The sequence below is a fragment of the Ammospiza nelsoni genome, chromosome 12, assembly GCF_027579445.1.
Source record: "Ammospiza nelsoni isolate bAmmNel1 chromosome 12, bAmmNel1.pri, whole genome shotgun sequence".
NCBI lineage: Eukaryota > Metazoa > Chordata > Aves > Passeriformes > Passerellidae > Ammospiza > Ammospiza nelsoni.
In genome coordinates, this window is record NC_080644.1 from 12,760,052 (window position 1) to 12,780,865 (window position 20,814).

The 20,814-nt window shown below is 53.6% G+C and overlaps 2 protein-coding genes across 2 annotated transcripts; both read right to left on the reverse strand.

Moving 5' to 3' along the window:
* Positions 1–1,087: 1,087 nt before the first annotated feature.
* On the reverse strand, positions 1,088–5,702 carry E2F1 (E2F transcription factor 1). Its single transcript, XM_059480905.1, has 7 exons — positions 5,508–5,702; positions 4,756–4,846; positions 3,973–4,192; positions 3,528–3,680; positions 3,294–3,408; positions 2,320–2,524; positions 1,088–1,686 (listed from the first exon to the last, which is right to left on the reverse strand). The coding sequence occupies exons 1-7, from the start codon at positions 5,700–5,702 to the stop codon at positions 1,415–1,417; spliced, it is 1,251 nt and encodes a 416-aa protein (XP_059336888.1). The 3' UTR covers positions 1,088–1,414.
* A 5,553-nt stretch (positions 5,703–11,255) lies between these two features.
* On the reverse strand, positions 11,256–20,671 carry PXMP4 (peroxisomal membrane protein 4). Its single transcript, XM_059480665.1, has 4 exons — positions 20,540–20,671; positions 20,125–20,187; positions 19,384–19,582; positions 11,256–17,404 (listed from the first exon to the last, which is right to left on the reverse strand). The coding sequence occupies exons 1-4, from the start codon at positions 20,668–20,670 to the stop codon at positions 17,141–17,143; spliced, it is 657 nt and encodes a 218-aa protein (XP_059336648.1). The 5' UTR covers position 20,671; the 3' UTR covers positions 11,256–17,140.
* Between the last annotated feature and the right edge of the window lie 143 nt (positions 20,672–20,814).

Here is a 20,814-nt window from a genome sequence, read left to right on the forward strand (position 1 = left end):
GGTGAAGAGTCCAGACTCGTTCTTCAGTTGTGTGGGCTGAAACAGAGACATCCTGCACATCTCGGGGCAGCAATTAACAACAGCAACCTGAGACAGCCCCCGCCAGGAAAATGCTGCCCCAAAACCAGGGGGAAGGTGGGGAAGGGAACCAGGCACGAGAGGGGCCAAGTGGGGACAGGGGCTGCTGGAAGGAAAGCAAACCCCATCCAGCCCCATCACCCCATCCTCCTGCAGCTCAGCCTCTGTGGAGGAGCAGGGAGGGCAGGGTCAGGCCCAGATCCCACCCTAAGTGGGACCAAGCACCAAAGCACCTCTGGCAGCCCCAGGTATGGACATCTCTGGTCGTGGATTTCAAGTTCAAAGTGGAGAACAGAGCATAAAGTAACCCCAAACCTCTCAGTTTCTCAGCTGAGGTCCCCACCACCCCTCACACCCCCCCCAGGCACCTGAGCACAGCCAGAGGGCAGAGTCAGTAGAAACCTTTATTAAACACAAAGCTCCGAGGAACACAAGCTTGTTAAATGGCAGTAAAAGTGAAAGTGCGTCTCCAGCTCGGCCCAGGGGCACTCCAGGACCCCCCTGCCCTCCTCTCCCAGCCCCAGTGGCCTGGGCATGGGCAGCCAGAGCCAAAGGGCTGCACAGGGAGGGGAAGGAAAGCCTGGAGACAGCACAGTTGGGTGCTCACCTGCAGAAATACTCCCCCTGGCCACCTCTGTGTCCCCTGAGGGGACAAGCACACGGTGCCAGGGCCACCAGCCCCCCCAGCCCCGTCCCCACTGCCACCTGCCACAGCCATGGCCTTGCCAGCCTTGTTCTGGACCCAAGCAAAGCCAGGATGTGCTGGTGGGACCCTGGTGACACCCTCCATGTCCCACCAGCACCGTCCTCCTGCCCCCTCCATGTCCTGGGAGAGCTCCACACGCCATAAATAATAAATAAATACCCCACGCTCAGCCAGGCCGTGGGCAGCCCCCAGGCAGGGGGACAGCCCTGAGCCAGCACCCCCCACACCTCCACCACCCCCTCCCAGCACAACAAAAACTCTCAGCACCCCCACTCTGCTGTACAGCCCCCCCAAACCCCCGTGGAAATGAAACGCTGTCCCCAGGGGACAATAATAAATTAATCAAATCATTAATCTATACACAGGACTGCTTAAAGCTCTGCAACGGGCTCCTGGGGGGCAGTGGCTCTGCCCTGGGCAGTGCCCCTGATCAGGGCCCTATTGGGGGGTTCCCCCAAGATGGGAACCCCACCCTGGCATCCTCCCCGCGGGGCTGGAGCTGGGGATGCCACCGGGCTGGAGGGATAATAAGAAAATATTGCAAAAATGGGTGGGGGAGGAACAGGGGGCATGGGAGCCAGAGGGGCTGCCCTGCCCTGGCACTGCCCAGGCACCCAGGAGGGCACAGCCTCAGAAGTCCAAGGGGGTGAAGTCCCCAAAGTTGCAGTCGAAGAGCTCGCTGATGCCCTCGCCCTCCTCCAGCCCGAAGTGATAATCCTGTGCCTGCGGTGGCGACAGGTTGATGAACTCATCGGGCAGGAAAGCCGCCAGCTCCTCCCTGCTCTGCTCCAGCAGCATGTCCATGGAGGCCAGGGGAGACAGGCTCACCTCCTCCTCCTCCTCCTCCTCCTCCTCCTTGGGGCCCTTGCTGGGCAGCGCGCTCGGCCCTGGCAGCAGCGCTTCTGTGGGCATGGCAACAGCTGTAAATCCCATAATGCTCTCCAAAGAAACCCCAAAAAAGGCTTTTGTGCCTGGGGAGATCCTGCCTTCCCACCTCCCTGCCTTGCTGGGGTGCTTGAGCAGCGTGCCAGCTCCTTGCTTGTGTCACTACAGAGGGGCTGAGAGCCACCGTGACATCCCACCAGCTCCCTTGTGTCCCCAGGCCCTTCATGTCCCCAGCCGCTCGTCTCCCCAGGCTCCTCGTGTCCCCAGGCTCTTTGTGTCCCCAGCACCTCCCTTGTGTCCCCAGCACCCTTATGTCCCCAGGCCCTTCCTTGTGTCCCCAGGCCCCTCATGTCCCCAGCTCTGTGTCCCCAGCCCGTCCCTTGTGTCCCCAGGCCCTTCATGTCCCCAGCTCTGTGTCCGCAGGCCCTTCATGTCCCCAGCCCCCTCATTTCCCCAGGCCCCTTGTGTCCCCCAGCACCTTCTGGTCCCCAGGCCCTCCCTTGTGCTCCCAGCCCTCTCATGTCCCTGGGCCCCTTGTGTCCCCACCTCCCTCATGTCCCCAGCTTATTTCCCCAGTTCCCTTGTGTCCCCAGCTCTCTCATATCACCAGCCCCCTCCCTTGTGTCCCCAGCTTGTGTCCCCAGCCCCACCTTGCTCTCCAGGCAGCAGAGGCATGTTCACATCCTGGGCAGGATGCAGGAGCAGGGGGCCTCTGGGCTGTGAGTGGCTGGGAGGAGAGTCCTCAGGAGGGGCTTTGAAGGGGCTCTTGACAGGGCTGCAGACCCCCGAGCTGTCCTCGGGGCACAGGAACACATCGATGGGGCCCTGAGTGCTTCTCACCGAGACCTGGAACGCCTGGGGAGGGGACAGGAGTGACACAGGGTGACACAGGGACACGCAGAGTGTTGGGGAAGATGAAACAGGAAAGCCTTATCAATATGATTGCCTGGCAAAAGATTTTGAGAATTTGGAAACTATAAATGAGATTGAAATGAAAGCAAGCTTTGAGATACCTCAGTTACTGAACAACTGGAAAACAATGGTGTGGCCAGCTGAAGGTGATCCCCTTTGGATGGAACAACACCCTCTGCTTGCAGACAGGCCCAAGGGTCAGAGCAGACCCTGCAGCTTGGCAGAAGGGGCCCAAAGAGGAGTTTTTAGGGTTTAAAAAGTAACACAGTATGGGAATGTAGTGATTCTTATAGGCTGTATGGAAATGCTGTAGGATTTGTATCTCGTACTGGATTAGTTGGTGAGAATCAGAATATTCAGCACAGAAGAAGATTTATGGCATTGGAACGGGAGCCTCACTCTCTTACCCTCTTTACTCTTTCATCCTCTCTCTTTTACTCTTTTTCTCTTTTTCTCTCCCTCTCCTTTTTACCACGCTCTTGCCTTCTCTCTCTTTACCTCTCCCTCTCTCAGCCTGCTCTGAGCTGTGTCTGGCAGCTCCCAGCAGGGCCCTGCCCCCAGGCCCTTTGCAATAAACCCCAAGTTCCAGCCCTGGCTGCAGAGATCTCTCCTGTCCATCTGTCCTGACCATCCTACCCCCTGCTGCTCCTACAGCAGAGAACCCTGGGCTGCTCAGGGATGGCACAGGAGGCGCAGTGTGACCCCAACTCACCTCTGCAGGGTCTGACACCTGCAGCTGGGTCTCTGGGGGGGCTTTGATCACCATCACCATTTGCTCCGCGGGGTCCACGATGCTGCGGAGGTCCTGGCAGGTCACATAGGCTGCGGTGGGGCGGGTCAAGGAAGGGACACACAAGGGGATGTGGGCTGAGCGCCGCCCTGCCTGCGCCTCCAGGGCTCAACCACAGCCCCACCCAGCCAGCCCCGCCCCGCAAGCAAAGGATATTGCTGGTTGGCGGGGTCCTCGGTGAGCAGGCGCAGCTGCACCGTGCACATCTGGATGAGGTCATCCAGCTGCCGCTCGGCCGCCTGCAGCTCCCGCAGCTCCTTCTCCAGCAGCCGGTGCCGGCCTGGCGCTCCCACGGTGGCCTGGCTGCCCCTGGGGAGCACCGTGCCCATCAGCAGCCAGCCCCCACAGCTTGCTGTGCCCCCAAGGAGAACCAGCCCTGCAGGGATTTTAGCAGCAGAGCGCTCCCCAAGGCTGGATGGAGCCCCACCACTCCCCTGGATGACTTGGGGGGCCCCAGGGGACACACAGAAGTTTCCTGCCACTGAGCACAGCCCTCCCTGCAGCAGAAACTCTGGTGACCCCACCCTGAAACTCCCCACCCAAATAAGACCATCCTCCACCCAGACAGCTCCCCCACCCCAGGCACAGCCCAGGGACGTACAGCCACTGGATGTGGTTCTTGGATTTCTTGGTGATGAGCTGTATGCCCTCCAGGACGTTGGTGATGTCGTAGATGCGCCTCTTCTGTACCTTCAGCACCTCAGCTGCCCAGTTGAGGTCCACCACACCATCTGGGGACTGGCTCAGCAGCTCCAGGAAGCGCTTGGTGGTGAGGTTCAGGGAGGTTTCATACCGGGACTTCTCTCCAGGAGACTTTGCCCCTGCCAGACGTGGAGGACAAGTGTCATTCCAAGTGTCATTCAGCCACAAGGGAAAAGCAGAGCTGAAAGGTCACAAAACTCCTGCTACCTGCTTGCAGGTGGCTTGTGGACTAGTAACCAGGACTGGCACCCCAAACCCGATCTGTTTTGTCAGGGCAATGGGGTGAGCTGCCCAAATCCCCTGCAGGAAGGAGGTGGCAGCACCTGGCACAGGCTGTGACACCTGTGCTCCAGGTGTGACTGAGACAGAGAGTGCCAGGCGGGGCTCAGGGGGGAGAGAGCAGCAGGTCATCCTGGGACACTGCACTGACACCATGCTGGACCTACAGCTCCATCCCACAGCGAGGGACAGAGCCAGTGTGACACCCAGCAGAAGGGCAGGACAACCGTGCCACCAGCACAGGGCACAGCAGTGAGTGTGGAGAGTGGACAGCCCCAGGGACAGCCCATTCCAAAGGGCTGGAAGAACCTGCCAGGGATGAGCCTGGGGGAGCAGAGTGGGGCTGCTGGAGCTCTGCTCTGAGCTGGGCTGGCAGGGGGGCCAGCAGGAGTGGAGCTGATACCTTTGGCAGGGTTCCTGGCCTTGCCCCGGCTCACTGGCAAACTCTCTGCTATGTACTGGTGATCCGTCTCCAAGTTCAGCTTCCTCTTCACCTGCAAGGGACGGGGTCAGGCTCCAGTGCTATTGAAGGGTGTCTGTGAGGAACCCCCCAGCACCGCACCATGGGGTACAGACACCCCAGATCCGGGCACGAGGGGGTGACAGGAGCTGTCACACACCCGGCGGGAATGGGGGGCTGTCCCCACCGCGGGGGCCCTACCAAAGGCGGCAGGGCCGTGGGTGGGGAGGCAAAGCACGGCCCGGCGCCCGGGCCTGCGGCTTCCGGAGCGGCGGCAGGGCAGGGCCGGCCCGGCAGGTGCTGCGTGGCACGGCCCGGCCGTACAGCCTGGCACAGCCGAGGGCACCGGGCACGGGCTGACACCGAGCGGGCACGGCATATGGCACGGGGCACAGCACGGAGAGGTACGGGTCGGCCCGGTATGGAGCCCGGTCCATATACAGCACGGCTCGCTGTACGGCCCGGCTCGGTGCAGCACAAAGCACGGCCCGGTATCCAGCCGGGCCCATTGTATAGCCCGGCTCCGTGTGCTCCGGTGGGGTATACGGCCCGGTAGGGTATACGGCCCGGTCGGTACACAGCCAGTTCGAGGCTCAATACTGCCCAGCCCATAACACAGCCCGAGCCCGCCGCTCCCCGGAGCCCCCGCCCGTCCCCGTCCCCCGACCCCTCCCCATCCCACTCGCGGGGGTTACCGGCGGGCGGCCCAGCGCGGGCCGTCTGGGCGCGGCGCCGGGGCGGGCGGGCTGCGGCGTGGCGAAGAGCAGGAGGTCGGTATCGGGGTGGCCGCCGCCCGCGGGCTCCTCGGCGGCGGCGGAGACGATCAGGAGGTGCGGGGAGGCGCTGCCCAGCAGCGCCGCCAGCCCCGCCGCGCCGCCCGCCGCCGCCATGGCTCACATGGCAGCCGGTGCCGCCGGTGCGGCGGGCGGCGCGGCAGGCAGGGCGCGGACAGGGGCGCGGCCCATGGCGGGCGCGGGGCCGCTGCGCTCCGGCTCCGGCTCCGCTGTCCCCGCCGCCGGATTGTTCGGCGCGCCGGCCCGCGCGCCTTTGCGCGCCAAATCCTTTTTGCCGCGAAAAGCGGCGCGAGACGCCCCGCCGCCCGCCCATTGGCTGCGCCCGCCGCGGCGGGGAGGTGAAGGCGCGCTGCCATTGGCTGGAGCGAGCGGGGAGGAAGGCGGTGCCGCGCGGCCATTGGCGGGTGGGGGCCGCGCTGACAGGCGGCCAATCAGCGGCGTCGCGCTGGGGCGGCGGCCAATGGGAGCGCGGCTCGGGGACGCGGCGGGGGCGGCGCGTGGGTGCGGCGCGCGCTGTGTGTGTCCCCCCCCGGGGGTGTCCCCTCCCGTGTCCCTGTTTGTGTCCCCCATAGGAGTGTCCCTCTTTGTGTCCCCCCCCGGGGGTGTCCCCTCCCGTGTCCCTGTTTGTGTCCCCCATAGGAGTGTCCCTCTTTGTGTCCCCCCCCGGGGGTGTCCCCTCCCGTGTCCCTGTTTGTGTCCCCCATAGGAGTGTCCCTCTTTGTGTCCCCCACGGGGTGTTCCCCCCGTCCCTGTTTGTGTACCCTGGGTCTCCCCTTAGGAGTGCCTCCTCCCATGTCCCTCTTTGTGACCCCCTCGGTGGTGTCCCCTCCCGTGTCCCTCTTTGTGTCCCCCATAGGGATGTCTCTGTGTCCCCCATAGGGATGTCCCCTCCCCTGTCCCTGTTTGTCTCCCGTGTCCCCCTCGGGGGTGTCCCCTCCCCTGTCCCTGTTTGTGTCCCCCTCTGAGGTGTCCCCTCCTTGTGTTCCGCCGCGGGTTCCTCGCTCCGACTCGGCCCCAGCTCCCGGTTTTCCCCCGTAGGGAGTTCCAGGCTCGGTCCCGGCCCGGGCTCAGCCCCGCCGGGCTGACGGGCTCCGGTGCGGCCGCTCCCCGCCCCGGTGCCCGGCAGGACGGGCCACGCACCCACGAGCAAAGTTCAGCTCGCTGCCTGCCCTGCGGGCTGCGCCCCGCCACGGGTGTCACCGCTCGGGAAGGGGGTGGCTTTGGGCTCTGCAGGGTGTCCCAGGCTGTCCCTGTGTGTTCCCCCTGCCCGGGGGTGACAGCCAGCCCAGCCCAGCCTGCCCTGCTTTGGGACACCAGTGTTGCTCAGCCGTGCTGGGGCAGGGGCTCTCCTGTCTTGCAGGGCCAGGTCTCTGCAGGATTTTAGTCCAAAAGTGCTGGAGGGATGCAGGGCTCAGCTCAGGGCTGCCCTTGCTCAAAGCAGCCCCGAGATCACGGGTGAGGCTGTGGAGCAAATCTGGAGGTTTCAGGCTCACGCTGCTTTAGGGATCCAGCAGGCACAGAAACCCCGGGATGCTGCAATCTGCTCCATCCGCTCGGCATTCTGTGTTTCCGAACGCCGAACAGCTCCTTCAGGACTGCCTGATAACCCCTGAGAGGGCAGAGGAAAAGCTCTGCCGGCAGCACAACCTGCACTTGACCGTGCCAGGCGCTATCTCCGCCCGTGGCACCGTGTGGCAGGGGACAGGCAGGGACACAGGGACGGCACACAGAGCTGGGAGTGGCCCCATATGCTGAGAGAGATGAGAGTCCACCCACAGACACGGCACAGGCAGCTCCCAGCGCCACTATCTGCTGCCTGCAGGACACTGATAACCTCCGCTGCATGAGGAAGCAAAATGAAAAAGGAAAAAAGTACATCCTGCTAATAATAATTAAAAAAAAAAAAAACAACAAAAACAAAAAAACCCAAAACATTTCAAGATTAGGCCTTTTGCAGTGCCCTGATGTGGGGAAGCTCTTGAGGAAAGTGTGGAGCAGGTTCTAATCCAGGCACCCAAACCCCCACTGAGCCAAGCCCAGGGTTTCACCCCTCTGTGCCCCCCAAGAGCTGCCCCACGTGTCCCTGGGGGTTTTTGGTGGAGCACAGTGGCCCCCAGCCCGCTGCTGCTGCCAGGCAGGGCTGGGAGCCAGTGCTGGCTCCTGCCCCAGCCCTGCTGCCAAGCCTGACCTGCCTGGGATGCAGGAGAAGGAAGGGCTGTTTTTCAGGAGAAGGGCTGTGCAGGAGAAAGAAGAAGGGCTGTTTTTTTTCCCAGCAGTGCGTGGGATGCAGGAGGCATTTGCAGGGATGAGTTAACTCCTCTGCTGCAGAGCAGATCCTGACATGCAGTGCCCCTGTGCTGGCCTAACAGGTTTCTGGCTTTAAAGGATTTTATGCTGGATATTTTGGCAGTGGTTGCAATTCCCATGGGGATGGCCAGCACTGAGCAGGGCTGTGATTTCCCTGGATCCCTCCATCCTTAAATACAGCAGGACCATGGTGCATGTCCGTGACCAATCAAATCAACTCGCTGTGCCTCATTTCTTCACCAGCACAGAGCAAATAGAAACGCTGCCTTGCTTAAAGGAAATTAATACACTTAATTAACACTTGGCCCTTCTAATATTCCAGGCCTCACTCTCCAGAGCCTTTCCAGTGCAATATCATCATTACTAGGAAGCATGAGCAACAGTTAGACCAGATGTTTGCACACAGTTAATGCTTCTTCCATCTGGGCAAGGGGGAAGAGGCATCCCCAGCAGGCGGGCGGGAGCGCAGGGCTGGCGGAGCTCTCCCCGTACATCCCTGGGGAGCCCCAGGCCGGCGTTTCCTGGGATGAGGCAGGGTTTGGGACACAGCTGCCGCACCAGCTGCTCCCGCCCGCCTCACAAAGGCTGCCTTCACCCCCCTGATTCATGCAGGGGCTGCTCGGGGGGAGCCGGCTCTGCCCCCTCTGCGGAGCGCGAAAAGGGCCGGCTGTGCAGACAAATGAAAGGCAAACGCTGCTGGGAGAAGGGCGGGCAGGGCCTTTCCTTGCATGTGGATGAGGGGAAGCAGATGAATTGCGTCTCGGCACAACTGCAGCCCCGCTAAGGAGTGCAGACGTGCTCCCAAGATTAGCTGTGCGGCAGGTGCTGCTCCCAGATAAAGCCCTGTCTGCACAGCCCTGCTCGGCTGGAGAGCATCGGGAGCCTGCTCAGACACTCTGTGCCCCAGCAGGACTCAGCCTGCAGGAGTTTGGGTGGGTTTGGCACCGTGGGATGGGCTCAGAGCAAGGGGTGTGTGCTGGGAAAAGGCTGCAGCTGGAGCACAGCTGGTACCTGTGCTGGAAAATCACCTGGCAGCAGGAGCAGGGGGAGGAGAGCTGGCAGGATGGAAACCCACAGCCCTGGGCTCAGTTACTGTCCCTGCCATCACAGCCACTCCTGCCCCCAGCAGCTCCCACATGAAGTGTTCTTGTTTCTGTGGTTAAGATGACCCCAAGGTGTCAGAAAGTCTCTTTTTTCCCAGCCCCGCAACTGAAGAAGTTGTTGAGATTTGTCAGTTCTGCTTTTCAAGGTTGTTTATTTTTTCTTATCTATTCCATTCTTTCTCTGACCTGCTGAGATCTGTCCAGCAGGTTGGGTTGTGGCACAGTCCCTGCCCTTGGGGTGGTGTTGGCTTTTTATACTAAAAACTGGGTGTACTTTATTGACAATAATTTTCCAGTATCTATCACCTATGTTAGACAGTCTGTCTCTACTCTAAACCAATCCAGAAGTGCCACCATCACAGCAGAAGATGGAGGACAAGAAGAAGAAGAAGAAGAAGAAGAAGGAGAAGGACAGGACATGCCCAGACTCCTCCATCTTGCCTCTTGAACCCCCATTCTAAATCCCCAAAATTCTACTTTTTCACCCTGTGACAAATTCAATATCATTCTACTCAAACTCTTGTGGCTTGTAACTCTTCACACAAAGTTGGTAATTGTTTCCATGGGCTAAAATCAAAGGCACAGGTGTGTTTGACCTCATGCCAAGGTCTCTGAGCCCCCCGCCAGGGTCTTGAGTCCTCCAGGGCAGTCAGAGGAATGTCCTGGGTTCTGACAGAGTGTGTTGAGCTGGCTCATGGAAGGACAGCAGGACTTCCCTGGGGTCTCCTGCCAATGCCCCTATCCCCAGGTTTGTTCACAAGATGGTGACTTGGCAGTGTGGCACAATCTGCAGCTGGGGAAAGCCCAGAGCCCCCCAGTTGTGCTGCCCTGACCCAGCAGTCCCCAGCTCTGCCACCAGAGCTATCACTGTTGTTCTGTGCAAACCAAAGCAATTTTCTGGAAGCATCAACAATGTCTAAAGCTGCCTTGTGGCAGAAGAGAGCAGCCCTGGCTTAGGTGTCTCCTCTCAGATCCCAGTCCCCAAAGCCAGGCAGTGCCTGTTCCCTTGCATCTTTACAGAAGATGACACAGTTCTTCCCACAGGACACCAGGCCAGCTCCTCTTTTGGATGCTGGGCACACCAGACTGAGCAGTGCCACCTCCTCCTCTCCTGTGGTGGCACCTGCTTTTAAAGCTCACATCATCAGTGTCTCTCAGGGAAGCCACGGGCACAGAGCCTGTTCCCCTCCTGCTCTGCTCCACACCCTGCCAGGGCAGCCTTGTCTCATCCTCCGAGCCAAAACACCACAAACACTGAGAGCCACTCCATTCCACAGTGCTCTTCAATTCCTTCACTCAAAGGAAGTGTTCTTCACCCATGGAAGAACAGAGAGGCTGAAATGTTTCTGGGAGCCTGGGGCTTTTATCCAGGAGTGATTTGGGAATATGCCAGGCTCTGGCTTCTACCTCTCTTAAGAGTGGTCAAATACTAGAATCATCTACCCAGGGAGGTGGTAGAGTCACCATCCCTCGAAGAGTTTAAAAAAAGACTGGATGTGGCACTTGGTGCCATGATCTAGTTGAGGTGTTAGAACATGGGTTGGACTCGATGATCTTAAAGGTCTCTTCCAACCTAGAATTTCTGTGATTCTGTGATTCTTTAGTGTCTGCAGCCAGTCCAGGTTCACTTCCCACCACACGGTCACTGAGAACCCAAAAGTGTTGGAACGCTTTTGCTTTTGTCAGAATAAAACCTACAGGTCACCCAGAGCTTCACCTGGGCTCAGACAGAGTGTGACACTCTGTAAGGAGGAAAAAACCACTTGAAGGTAGCACTGGCATCAGTTTAGGGGTGTTAATTTGGCTTCTCATGGCCCAGGCTGGACACTCCAGCATTTTAGCTACAAAGCTGAAGGTTTGATCTTACACTCAGCAACTGCTTCATCCCACCACCACAGCAGTCACCTCTACAGCACATTTCCTTTTAGCTTGGAAGAGGCAGCAAAACCATCCCTAGACATCCTTATTTTCTTTATTTGTCACATTTTAAAAACCAAAAAGAGGTGTCAGCCATCCCAGTTTGTTTCTGCAGCTGGCACCTTACCCCTGCAGGAATTAAATCTGATGCTGGGGTCAAAGCAGTTCCAGCTGTTGTTTCCAAGCTGGTAACACCAGAGCCCAAACCATGCCCAAACTGCACCTTGTGCATGGCTTTTCTACATCCAGGACTACAGACATGCAATAATCAAGCATTGTTTCAAAGATTTTAATTTAAAAATGATGACAGTAAAAAAAGACAAAAAATTAGGATTTTTATTTGTAGACAAAGCACAGTACTGTAATATTCAAAGAGTGATTATACAGAAATAATGGCCACAAGAAGGTGATTCATAGTGGACAGAGCCACATCAACAACCCCCTGCCCTCTCTTTTTATTGTTTTAAACCCAAATCCAAGATATTTCTACAAGCATCTGATCAATGTCACATAAGTTACCTGAGTTTATGTTCTTTATTTTATTCTATGCTGTCAGAAAATCAAGGCCTGGATTACACAGTAATTATGAATACAAAATGCATCTCAAAAGCAGAGGTAATAATACCTGTATTATAGAGCTGTTAGTTTGTTTTTCTCCCTCCTCACCAGTAGAGACATGAAAATTCTTCTAAATAAAGAGAAAAGTTACCTCCTCCAGCAATCTGGTAGGAACACACAGGTTGAAAACTCAAGATTAACACCCCAAAAATATTAACAGTGGCAGACAGACATGATGCCTTATTTCCCCTCCTCCCTTATCTGCTGGGTTTCAAAAGCAGCATCAGAAAACACACTCAGCTCCAGGCTGCCATGGGCCAGGGAGACAAACACAGCCTGGCAAACAGGGAGCAGCACACAGCTTGGGGTATTAACCAAAGGTCACTTTTGTGCTGATGCAGGGAAAATGAGCTGGAGCTCCCCAGCAGCTTCTCCTGGTGAGGGATCTGCACAGGGTTTGGTGGCTCCAGCAGCACCATGCAGGCAGCCATGGCAGCTCCCAGCAGCCTGCAGAGCTCACTCTGCACAGAGGGGCTCTGTCAGCAGCCAGGGATCATCTCTGCCCTTCCACACACACCCAGCTGGGTGTAAAGCAGAGCTTGACCTATCCTAGCAGGGCAGGAAAGTCTCACAGCACCCATATCAAAGGTGCTCTGCACCCTCCCCACCCTGGCACAGGTGCCCAGAGCAGCTGGGGCTGCCCCTGGATCCCTGGCAGTGCCCAAGGCCAGGCTGGACAGGGCTGGGAGCACCCTGGGATAGAGGAAGGTGTCCTTGCCATGGCAGGGGCTGGGATGGTTTTTAAGGTCCCATCTAACCTGAACCATCCCATAATTCTCTGATAAATGCCCTGAGCAGGGCAGTTCTCTGGGTATTGCACAGACACAGGGATGGTTCTGTCCCATGCACTGTCCCATCACAGACACGGGGTCACACCCCCAGCCTCCTCAAACCTCCTCTGCAGCACTGAATGGCCAAACACAGGTTCAAACACCCTCTCCTTCACTGCCAGCATCAAACACAGCCCAGAAAAGCTTCCCTAACCCAAATGTCAGGCAGCTGTCTCATTTTCACCTTTGTTAAATAATGCAATTGTCCCGGAAAGGGTTCTGCAGCCCAGCACACAAGCTGTCCTCCAAAGGGAAGGGAAGCACAGTGGGTATGCCAGGGCAGCAGGCAGCAACAGTAAATAACCCTGAGCCTGCTTTGTTCCTTCATAAAATAAATGATTAATAGCCCAGGATAGTCAGTCTGCTTGAAAAGCTCAGGATTGCTGAAAACTTTTGATCAGTTTGATTCATTAACCTTTAAAACTGCCTCTAAGAGAGGCTTAAAATCTGAGGGAGAAGCATCATTTTAAACCCTTCAATTTTATCCAGAGTGACAAACTGAGCAAAGACAGAGACTCTGCTCCTCTTTAGAGACACTCAGCATCAGTCAGGTGTCAAGGAAAAAATAACAAGGGGGGAAAATAAAGTTGTTGTAGACAAACAACCCCATGCTCATCTTAAAATTCAAAACCAGTCAGGGCTGAGGGGAGAAAATGACCCTTCTTTGTGATCCTTAAGGACTGGCCATACTGCAGGTGCCTTCCCAACTGTCTCTTTATTTCTTTGGCTTTTAATGCTAATAAAAAAAGGAACCCAAACAGGGCACTCCGTTCCCCAAACAATGCCCTGGGGGAGGGCAGGGAGTGTCACTTACATATCCCAAAAGTCTGACTCAGACAAATTACTTCTAGTTCACTTCCCCACGACACTCCTGCATTGTTCCAACACCTTGGCAGCAGGAGGGGCTCATCCCCAGCTATCTGCTCCCAGGACAGCCAGGGGGGCTGATGTCATTAAGGAGCTGTCCCAATTACTTCCCTGGGGAAAGCACTGACTTGCAGCTTAACGTCCTGGCCCAGCCCAGCAGGGAAACCAACGGTCAGCAGAGCCCCAGGGGTTTGGGATCCAGGGAGGAGCTGGGATGCAGGGATGGCAGCTGCCCCCTGCAGCTCAGCCAGGGCTTCCTTACAGAGTCCCGAGAGAAAAAGGGAGTTTTGAAGCAAGGAGAAGCCATGGTACTGCTGCCAGGCTGATTGCAGACACTGGGTTTTGGCTGGGATTTGTTTTCTGGAGAGGACAGAGAGCAATGTGGAAAGGTCAGGAGTTGGGATGGCAGCTCCACTGCAGGCTCAGCCATGGCTTCCTTAGAAAGGAGAGATTCCCCAAAAAAAAAAAAGGGCATTTTGAACCAAGGAGAAGCCATGGTACTGCTGCCAGGCTGATTGCATACACTGGTTTTTGGCTGGGTTTTATTTTCTGGAGAGGACAGAACGCAGTGTGAAAAGGTCAGGAGTTGGGATGGCAGCTCCACTGCAGGCTCAGCCATGGCTTCCTTAGAAAGGAGAGATTCCCAAGAGAAAAAGGGAGTTTTGAACTAAGGAGAAGTCATGGTCATTGCTGCCAGGCCGATTGCAGACATTGGTTTATGGCTGGGATTTATCTGGAGAGGACACAGAGCAGTGTGAAAAGGTCAGAGCTGGGATCCAGGGATGGCAGCTCCACTGCAGCTCCATGGCAGGCTCAGGCATGGCTAAGAAAGGAAGAGATTCCCAAGAGAAAAAGGGAGTTTTGAATCAGGGAGAAGTCATGGTCACTGCTGCAAGGCTGATTGCAGACATTGGTTTTTGGGTGGGATTTATTCTCTGGAGAGGAAAGAGCAGTGTGAAAAGGTCAGAGCTGGGATAGCAGCTCCACTGCAGGCTCAGCCATGGCTTCCTTAGAAAGGAGAGATTTCCAAATAAAAAGGGCATTTTGAACTGAGGAGGAGCCATGGTACTGCTGCCAGGCTGATTGCAGACATTGGTTTTTGGCTGGGTTTTATTTTCTGGAGAGGACACAGAGCAGTGTGAAAAGGTCAGAGCTGGGATCCAGGGATGGCAGCTCCACTGCAGGCTCAGCCATGGCTTCCTTAGAAAGACAGATTCCCAAGGGAAAAAGGGAGTTCTGAACCAAGAAGTCATGGTGCTGCTGCCAGACTGATTGCATACATTGGTTTTTGGCTGAGCTTTACTTTCTAAAGGACACAGAGCAATGAAAAGGTCAGGAAAGGCCCCTGGTCCTTCCACCAGCAGCCACAGTGCCCAGCAGAGGAAGGTTATTCCACCTCTAAGGGAACCACAAGCTACAAATTTCACAGATCAAAACCTTCTCAGAGACACCCAGCCCACAGCTTCTTTTGCTGCAATAATTACACATGGTCAAGGATTTGTGAGTTTAATAGTTTTAGGGAGCATTTCCCAAGGCACAGCTGTCAGCTTTCTGAAATCCCATCAAAGCTTGCAGGAATTCTGCAATTTTAGAATATCAATGCTCTTAGTTGGAACAATACTGAGGCTTCTGACAGAAAAACTGAGATGCTTCAAACACCCAACAGTGGTGGAAAGATTTTTATAAAGGAATCAGACCTCACCTGTAGCTTCACCAGCTTTTCTGTATTGAACCTTTATGTTTCTCTATACAGAGAAAAATATTTAACCAAAAGAAACAATCCAAATTCCTGATTTTACAGCTTTCATGGGGTCTGATGGCTTTCAACTCAATTATTCAGTCCAGACTGTAACAGCAGTTAATTAGAAATTAGCAATGAAATTAGAAGTTGAAGGGATCATTATGACAAAGAAGTATCTTGGTTTTTGGGCACCATGGACATCATGGGTTTGCATGGACAAAGAAAAGGGGAAAATAAAGAAAAGCAAAAAAATAAAAGGGGAAAAATAAAGCAAAGCAGCACTCTGAATATGTCCAACAGTAATAAAGGAGTTCAGGAGGACAAGGAAAAATTACTTAAGAAGAAATTGAGAAGTTTTTTTAAATCAGAAGCTCCCTGAAGTTAAATGTACCATTTCAGTTGTATATACAGAGAAAAATATTTAGCCAAAGGAAACAAATTCCTAATTTTACAGCTTTCATGGGGCCTGATGGATTCCAATTCAATTATTCAGTCCAAACTGTAACAGCAGTTAATCAGAAGTTAGCAATGAAATTAGAAGTTGAAGGGATCATAGAAAGTTATTACGACAAGAAGTGTCTTGGTTTTTAGGCACCATGGACATAATGGATTTGCATGGACAAAGAAAAGGGGAAAAATAAAGAATAAGGAGGACTCTGAATATGAGCAGCAGTAATAAAGGAGGTTAGGAGGACAAGGAAAAATTACTTCAGAAGAAATTGAGAATTTTTTTTTTTTTAAATCAGAAGCTCCCTGAAGTTAAATGTACTATTTCAGCTGTACCATAGGAGAAATTGCCAGAGCCTGGAGGGTAAAAAGTTCCAAGGATTATGAAGAGAGCATCAGCAGGACTATGAAATGCCATGGGCAGGTCAGGGAAAAGCAGGTGGGTACAGGGAAAGTGAACCAAACAGTCCCAACTGAGCCAAAAGAGAGCAGGGAATTTCATGATTCTCTTGGAAATATCACCCCATCAAAGCAGGAATTATTTCAATGCACATCACTGAGTAAAATGTGTAGTTATTTGCACTATGAGGAGTTTGAATTTATTAATTTATTAATGAAACCAGTTTTTGTGCTTTCTCAGCTATCTTCTGCCATAACCCAGGGTGTGCTGCCCTATCCTGGGGCTCAGCAGAGTGTTTTTGAGAGGAAGATAATTAATAAATTAATCAATTAAATTAATCAATTAAGCCTGCACAAACTACAGGTACAAAATCAGATTCAAATCTGGTTACAGCCAACACTTGCCACAGCTGTGGAAGGCAGATTCTGGACCTCAGAGAAACCCTTGCCATGCTCCACCAAAATAAAATAAATAAAAGTGCTTGGGAAATGCCCCCTTAGACACACAAAATCCCCAGCATAAGATCTGAGGCCTGGTCATAGAGGAGCCCAAGTTGTGTAACTGTTTTTGGTATTTAGTTCAAGCAGCTTTTAAAAGCTTTACAAACAAGTTTAAAATAATTACAGGGTATTCATTAGTGCACTTTATAGAGGCACAGATTCAGCCCAAGTGCAGGAAAGGAACCAAGCAAAAATAGTCTTTGCAAGCCTGATTTACCAGGCTGGTACAAGACAATCCTAACAGTTCAATTCTCACACATTTTATTGTCTCCCTGAGGGAAAACTGCAGAGGAACTCTCTCAAGAAGCACATAACTGTCCTTATAATAGTTTAAACAGGATTCTCAGCCATCCACAGCAATGAAGAAATGATGGCCCTGCTCTCAGAGCTCAGCAGGTCCCCCACTCCCTTCACCCTCAATCACACCACAGTGAGCGCAACAGCACAGAAAAAAAACACTTGTAAACATTCAGATGAGCCCTAGAACATGGTTTCATACTCTCCACTTAGTGTCAGGCTGTCATTTTATAAATATATTTAGTTTTTCAAGAACAAACCCCAATGCCACACTTGTAGGGAAAATAAGGCCTCTTAAAACCAGACTGCAACAAGTTTCTGTGGGGGTTGAGCTTGCTCTAAAAGGAGCCAAAAAACTGATCAGAACATTCTGGCTTGGAGATAAGAGCGAACTCTGCTTGATGGATGTTAATTTTAAAAAACCACAGGTCAAAAGCAACAGAATAACCTTTTCCCCCAGCTGCTGGGAGGTTCCATCCCATTCCAAGGTGGTTTAGAGGGAAGCACCTACTTGCTGTCTGTCCTTTTGTTGTAGATGAGGAAGTCAGACACGTCGTGCCACACCTCACTGTCCTCATACAGGTAGGTCATGGAGGACTGCAGGGAGGGCTGCAGAGTGTCCCTGTGGTACTCAAAGAGCCACAGGACTGTCCCCCACACCAGGGCAGCCAGCAGAGGGAAGGGATCCTGCCTGGGCTGGGGGATGTAGCCCTTCTGCACAGCCAGCCGGGACAGCCCGAACAGGATGCGGGACAGCAGGTACATGATGATCTGCAGAGGAGAAATGTGGGGACCCACAAAATCAGAGGGGTTGGGAAAGCTGCAAAAGGCCTCAGAGGAGGTAAAACTGTGATTAGAGCTAAGCAGTAGCCATGAGATTGGTCAGCAGAAAAATTATTTAACTTTAGAAAAGCAAGGACAAATAGAACAATGGTCTGTGTATTAACCCTTATCTAGAATAACTCCCTAAGCTACAGAAAAGTTTATCTAGCAAGATATTAGGAAGCTTGAAGCTTAATAATGGAGCTCTGTGCATTGTGCTTTAAGGCTCACAAGCAGGTATTGTATTTGAAATAAGCAGGCATTGTTTAACCAAAGGTACCTGTGCTTATAGGGGTTGGATAGAACTACTGTCAATGTGCTTTTGCTTTGTGTGATTGGTCAAAAAACTTATAAAGTGAGTTGTAACATTCAGTTCTTTGTCTGCTGCCTGGGATGTGAGCTGGTGGCATCTTCCCATTGTCATAACCATGGAATGAGGCTGATGCTGAAAAATCAAACAGCTCAAGGCACGTTCCACAGCAGTCCTGTCCTGTTTGTGATTTCTACAGAGAAACCCAGGGAGCAGGGTGAGAACTGAGCACAGCCACCTCCAGGGCTTCACAAGTGACAATCCAGCCAGGAGGGACAGGAACAACCCCTTCACTTCAAAGCCAACAGGCTGACATTGCCCCTATCAGCACTCTGCCAAAACTCTGTTTGTTCTCCTGCAAGGCCTGCTGCTCTGATTTGCCAATCACAGGCTGCATTTCCTGCAGCACTGCTGGGCAGTTGCACAACTTCTGTCTCTACCCAGCTCATGCCACCTCAGATGGTGCTGACAGAACAGTCCTGCCAAGCAGGTGAGAGTCTGAGCACAGCCTAACCAGGCCTGGCTTAAGTCGAGCACTTGGGATTAATCTGCAGCTCTGTGTTTTACTCCTTGGTGACTGTGTGTTAACAACCAGCTTTAATCAAACACCCCCTGAGCAGCTTTCATCAGTTTAACCAGTTTAGTGGTGAGTTTAACCACTTTAGGGGTGAATTTAACCAGTTTAGGAGTAAGTTTAGCTGTCAGATTAACCAGTTTAGTTGTCAGTTTAGCTGTCAGATTAATCAGTTTAGTGGTCAGTTTAGCTGTCAGTTTACCCAGTTTAATTGCCAGTTTACCCAGTTTAGTGATCAGTTTAGCCAGTTTAGTTGTCAGTTTGGTCAGTTTAGCTGTCAGATTAACCAGTTTAGCTATCATTTTAACCAGTTTAGTTGCCAGTTTAACCAGTTTGGTGATCAGTTAAGCCAGTTTAGTGGTCAGTTTTAGCCAGTTTAGTGGTCAGTTTAGTGGTTAGTTTAGCCAGTTTAGTTGACAGTTTGGCCAGTTTAGTGGCAAGTTTATCTGTCAGATTAACCAGTTTAGTGGTCAGTTTAGTTGCCACTTTAACCAGTTTAGTTGCCAGTTTAACCAGTCTAGTGGTCAGTTTAGTTGCCAGTTTGGCCAGTTTAGAGGTCAGTTTAGCCAGTTCAGTGGCCAATTTATCTGATAACCAGTTTAGTGTTCAGTTTAGTTACCAGCTTAACCAGTTTAGTTGTTAGTTTAACCAGTTTAGCTCAGTCCAGCTCTATCTGATCAAGTCCTACACTCACAACACTTCAGGTGAAGTGTTTAACCCTGTGATGGCCACACCAGGAACACACAGTAGTGACCACAGGTGACAGGTGGGACAACCCAACAGCTCTGGGTTACCTGACTGCCTTCCTCCAAACCCAGGGCAGCCCTGGAGGCAAACCTGGGCTTCCAGCACCCACACTGCTCATGGAAACACACAGCCACACCTGGGACTTGAGTGCAGAGCAGTCAAAACTGCAATTTGTGCAGACAAAATGATAAAAGAGCAATGCTCTGGTCAGAACCACCAAAAACAGGAGCCCTCACCCAATTCCTGGCACACCTCTTGTTTTTCCTGGCCACAGAAACTTTCAGCAAGTGCCTTTACCTGGCTGTTGATGGGATTGTTGTCACCAAACACCAGCCAGCCCCCAATGCAGGCTGCAAGGAAGGAATGGAATGGGATTTTTTTCCCCTGCAGCCGGGACTGGGCTGCCAGGAGCCCCTTGTAGGTGAACACAAAATAAGCCAGGTTCCGGGAGTGGGCGTACGTGGCCTGGGCAATGGACTTCAGCTTCTCCCTGAAACTGAGGCAAAGAGACAATTACAGGAGAGAAAAGGCAAAATCCTGCACTCACCCAGCCTGGGCACTGCACTCCCCACCTACATTGGTTTGGCCACCCCAGGAATGTTTTGGGAATGAGGAGAAATTCCCTCATCAGAGCACAGCCTTGCCCAGACTCTGGACTGGGTTCCATTTTCCCTCTATTCAAGCAGCCCTTTAAAAACTTTTTTTATTGCTAAATACAAACTTTTTTATTGCTAAATGCAAACCTCAGGCACTCAGGGAAAGGCACAACATGCACTGCTACAGCCTGGGTTCCCATATTTCAACACAGCACAGAACATTGCTGTTGGCATCTGTTAGTTCTCCCTCTGTCCTCATCAACAATTGCATGAGTGATTAAATCCCTCAATTATATATATTTGTGTGTATTTCATATCAGTACAAGCTCAACCATGGCTCACACATTTTTCTGCTTTTAAACCACCTACAAACATGGAAAATAAACAGCTGCTATGAAAACATTCAAAGCAGCAACACAAAACACAGATTTAGAGTTTGTACCTTCCACTCTTGAACAGGAAAGTCATCACCAGGGCGTGTGGGGCACGGATTTTGGCTCCATAACTGTAAAGGTCGACAAATATTTCACAAAGTTCGTTTTATACTATGAAACTATTGTATTTCTAGTCTACTAACAGACAAAAAAGGTTGTTTAGCCAAATATCTATTACTTTTAAGCCAGCCCAGCAGCAGCAGCACAGCAAGCCGGGAGGAGCCGAGCAGGAGAGAGAAAAGCACAGGCACCTCAGCGAGCCAGGCCCAAGGGGACCCTCAACCCTCAGGCCCGAAGGGGACCCCAAAGCAGCCCAGGCCACCCCAACAGCGGCTGAGGGAGCAGAACCGCCTCCCCCTCACAGCACCCCCGCCACAGCACCCCGGGAGGGATGGGGACCCCGCGGCCGGGCCCGGCACTCACACGGCGCCGTTTCGGAAGCCTTTGATGACGGCGAGCGCGGCGTGGTAGCGGCGCTGCTGCAGGAGCGCGTTGGCGGCGCGGAGCAGAGCGCGAAGCGAATCCTCCCCACCCGCCATGGCCCCGCCGGCCATGGCGCCCCGCCGCACGCCGCTTCCGGGGGCGCCGCCCCGCCCGACACTCCCATAGGTCCGCGCTCTGTCAATCACTGCTTTTGACCAATAAGCGGCACCACCTCACTCTCGCATTGGTGCGGACAGCCTATCCTGCAGCCAATG

Coding starts and splice junctions, on each gene's coding strand:
- E2F1 (XM_059480905.1), bottom strand. CDS start 5,702: ATGGCGGCGGCGGGCGGCGCGGCGGGGCTGGCGGCGCTGCTGGGCAGC. Junction 3,681..3,972: donor AAGAACCACATCCAGTGGCT/GTACGTCCCTGG, acceptor GGTGCTCCCCAG/GGGCAGCCAGGCCACCGTGG. Junction 1,687..2,319: donor TCTGCTGCCTGGAGAGCAAG/GTGGGGCTGGGG, acceptor CCATGCCCACAG/AAGCGCTGCTGCCAGGGCCG.
- PXMP4 (XM_059480665.1), bottom strand. CDS start 20,670: ATGGCCGGCGGGGCCATGGCGGGTGGGGAGGATTCGCTTCGCGCTCTG. Junction 20,188..20,539: donor GGCTTCCGAAACGGCGCCGT/GTGAGTGCCGGG, acceptor CGACCTTTACAG/TTATGGAGCCAAAATCCGTG. Junction 17,405..19,383: donor ACAATCCCATCAACAGCCAG/GTAAAGGCACTT, acceptor TCTCCTCTGCAG/ATCATCATGTACCTGCTGTC.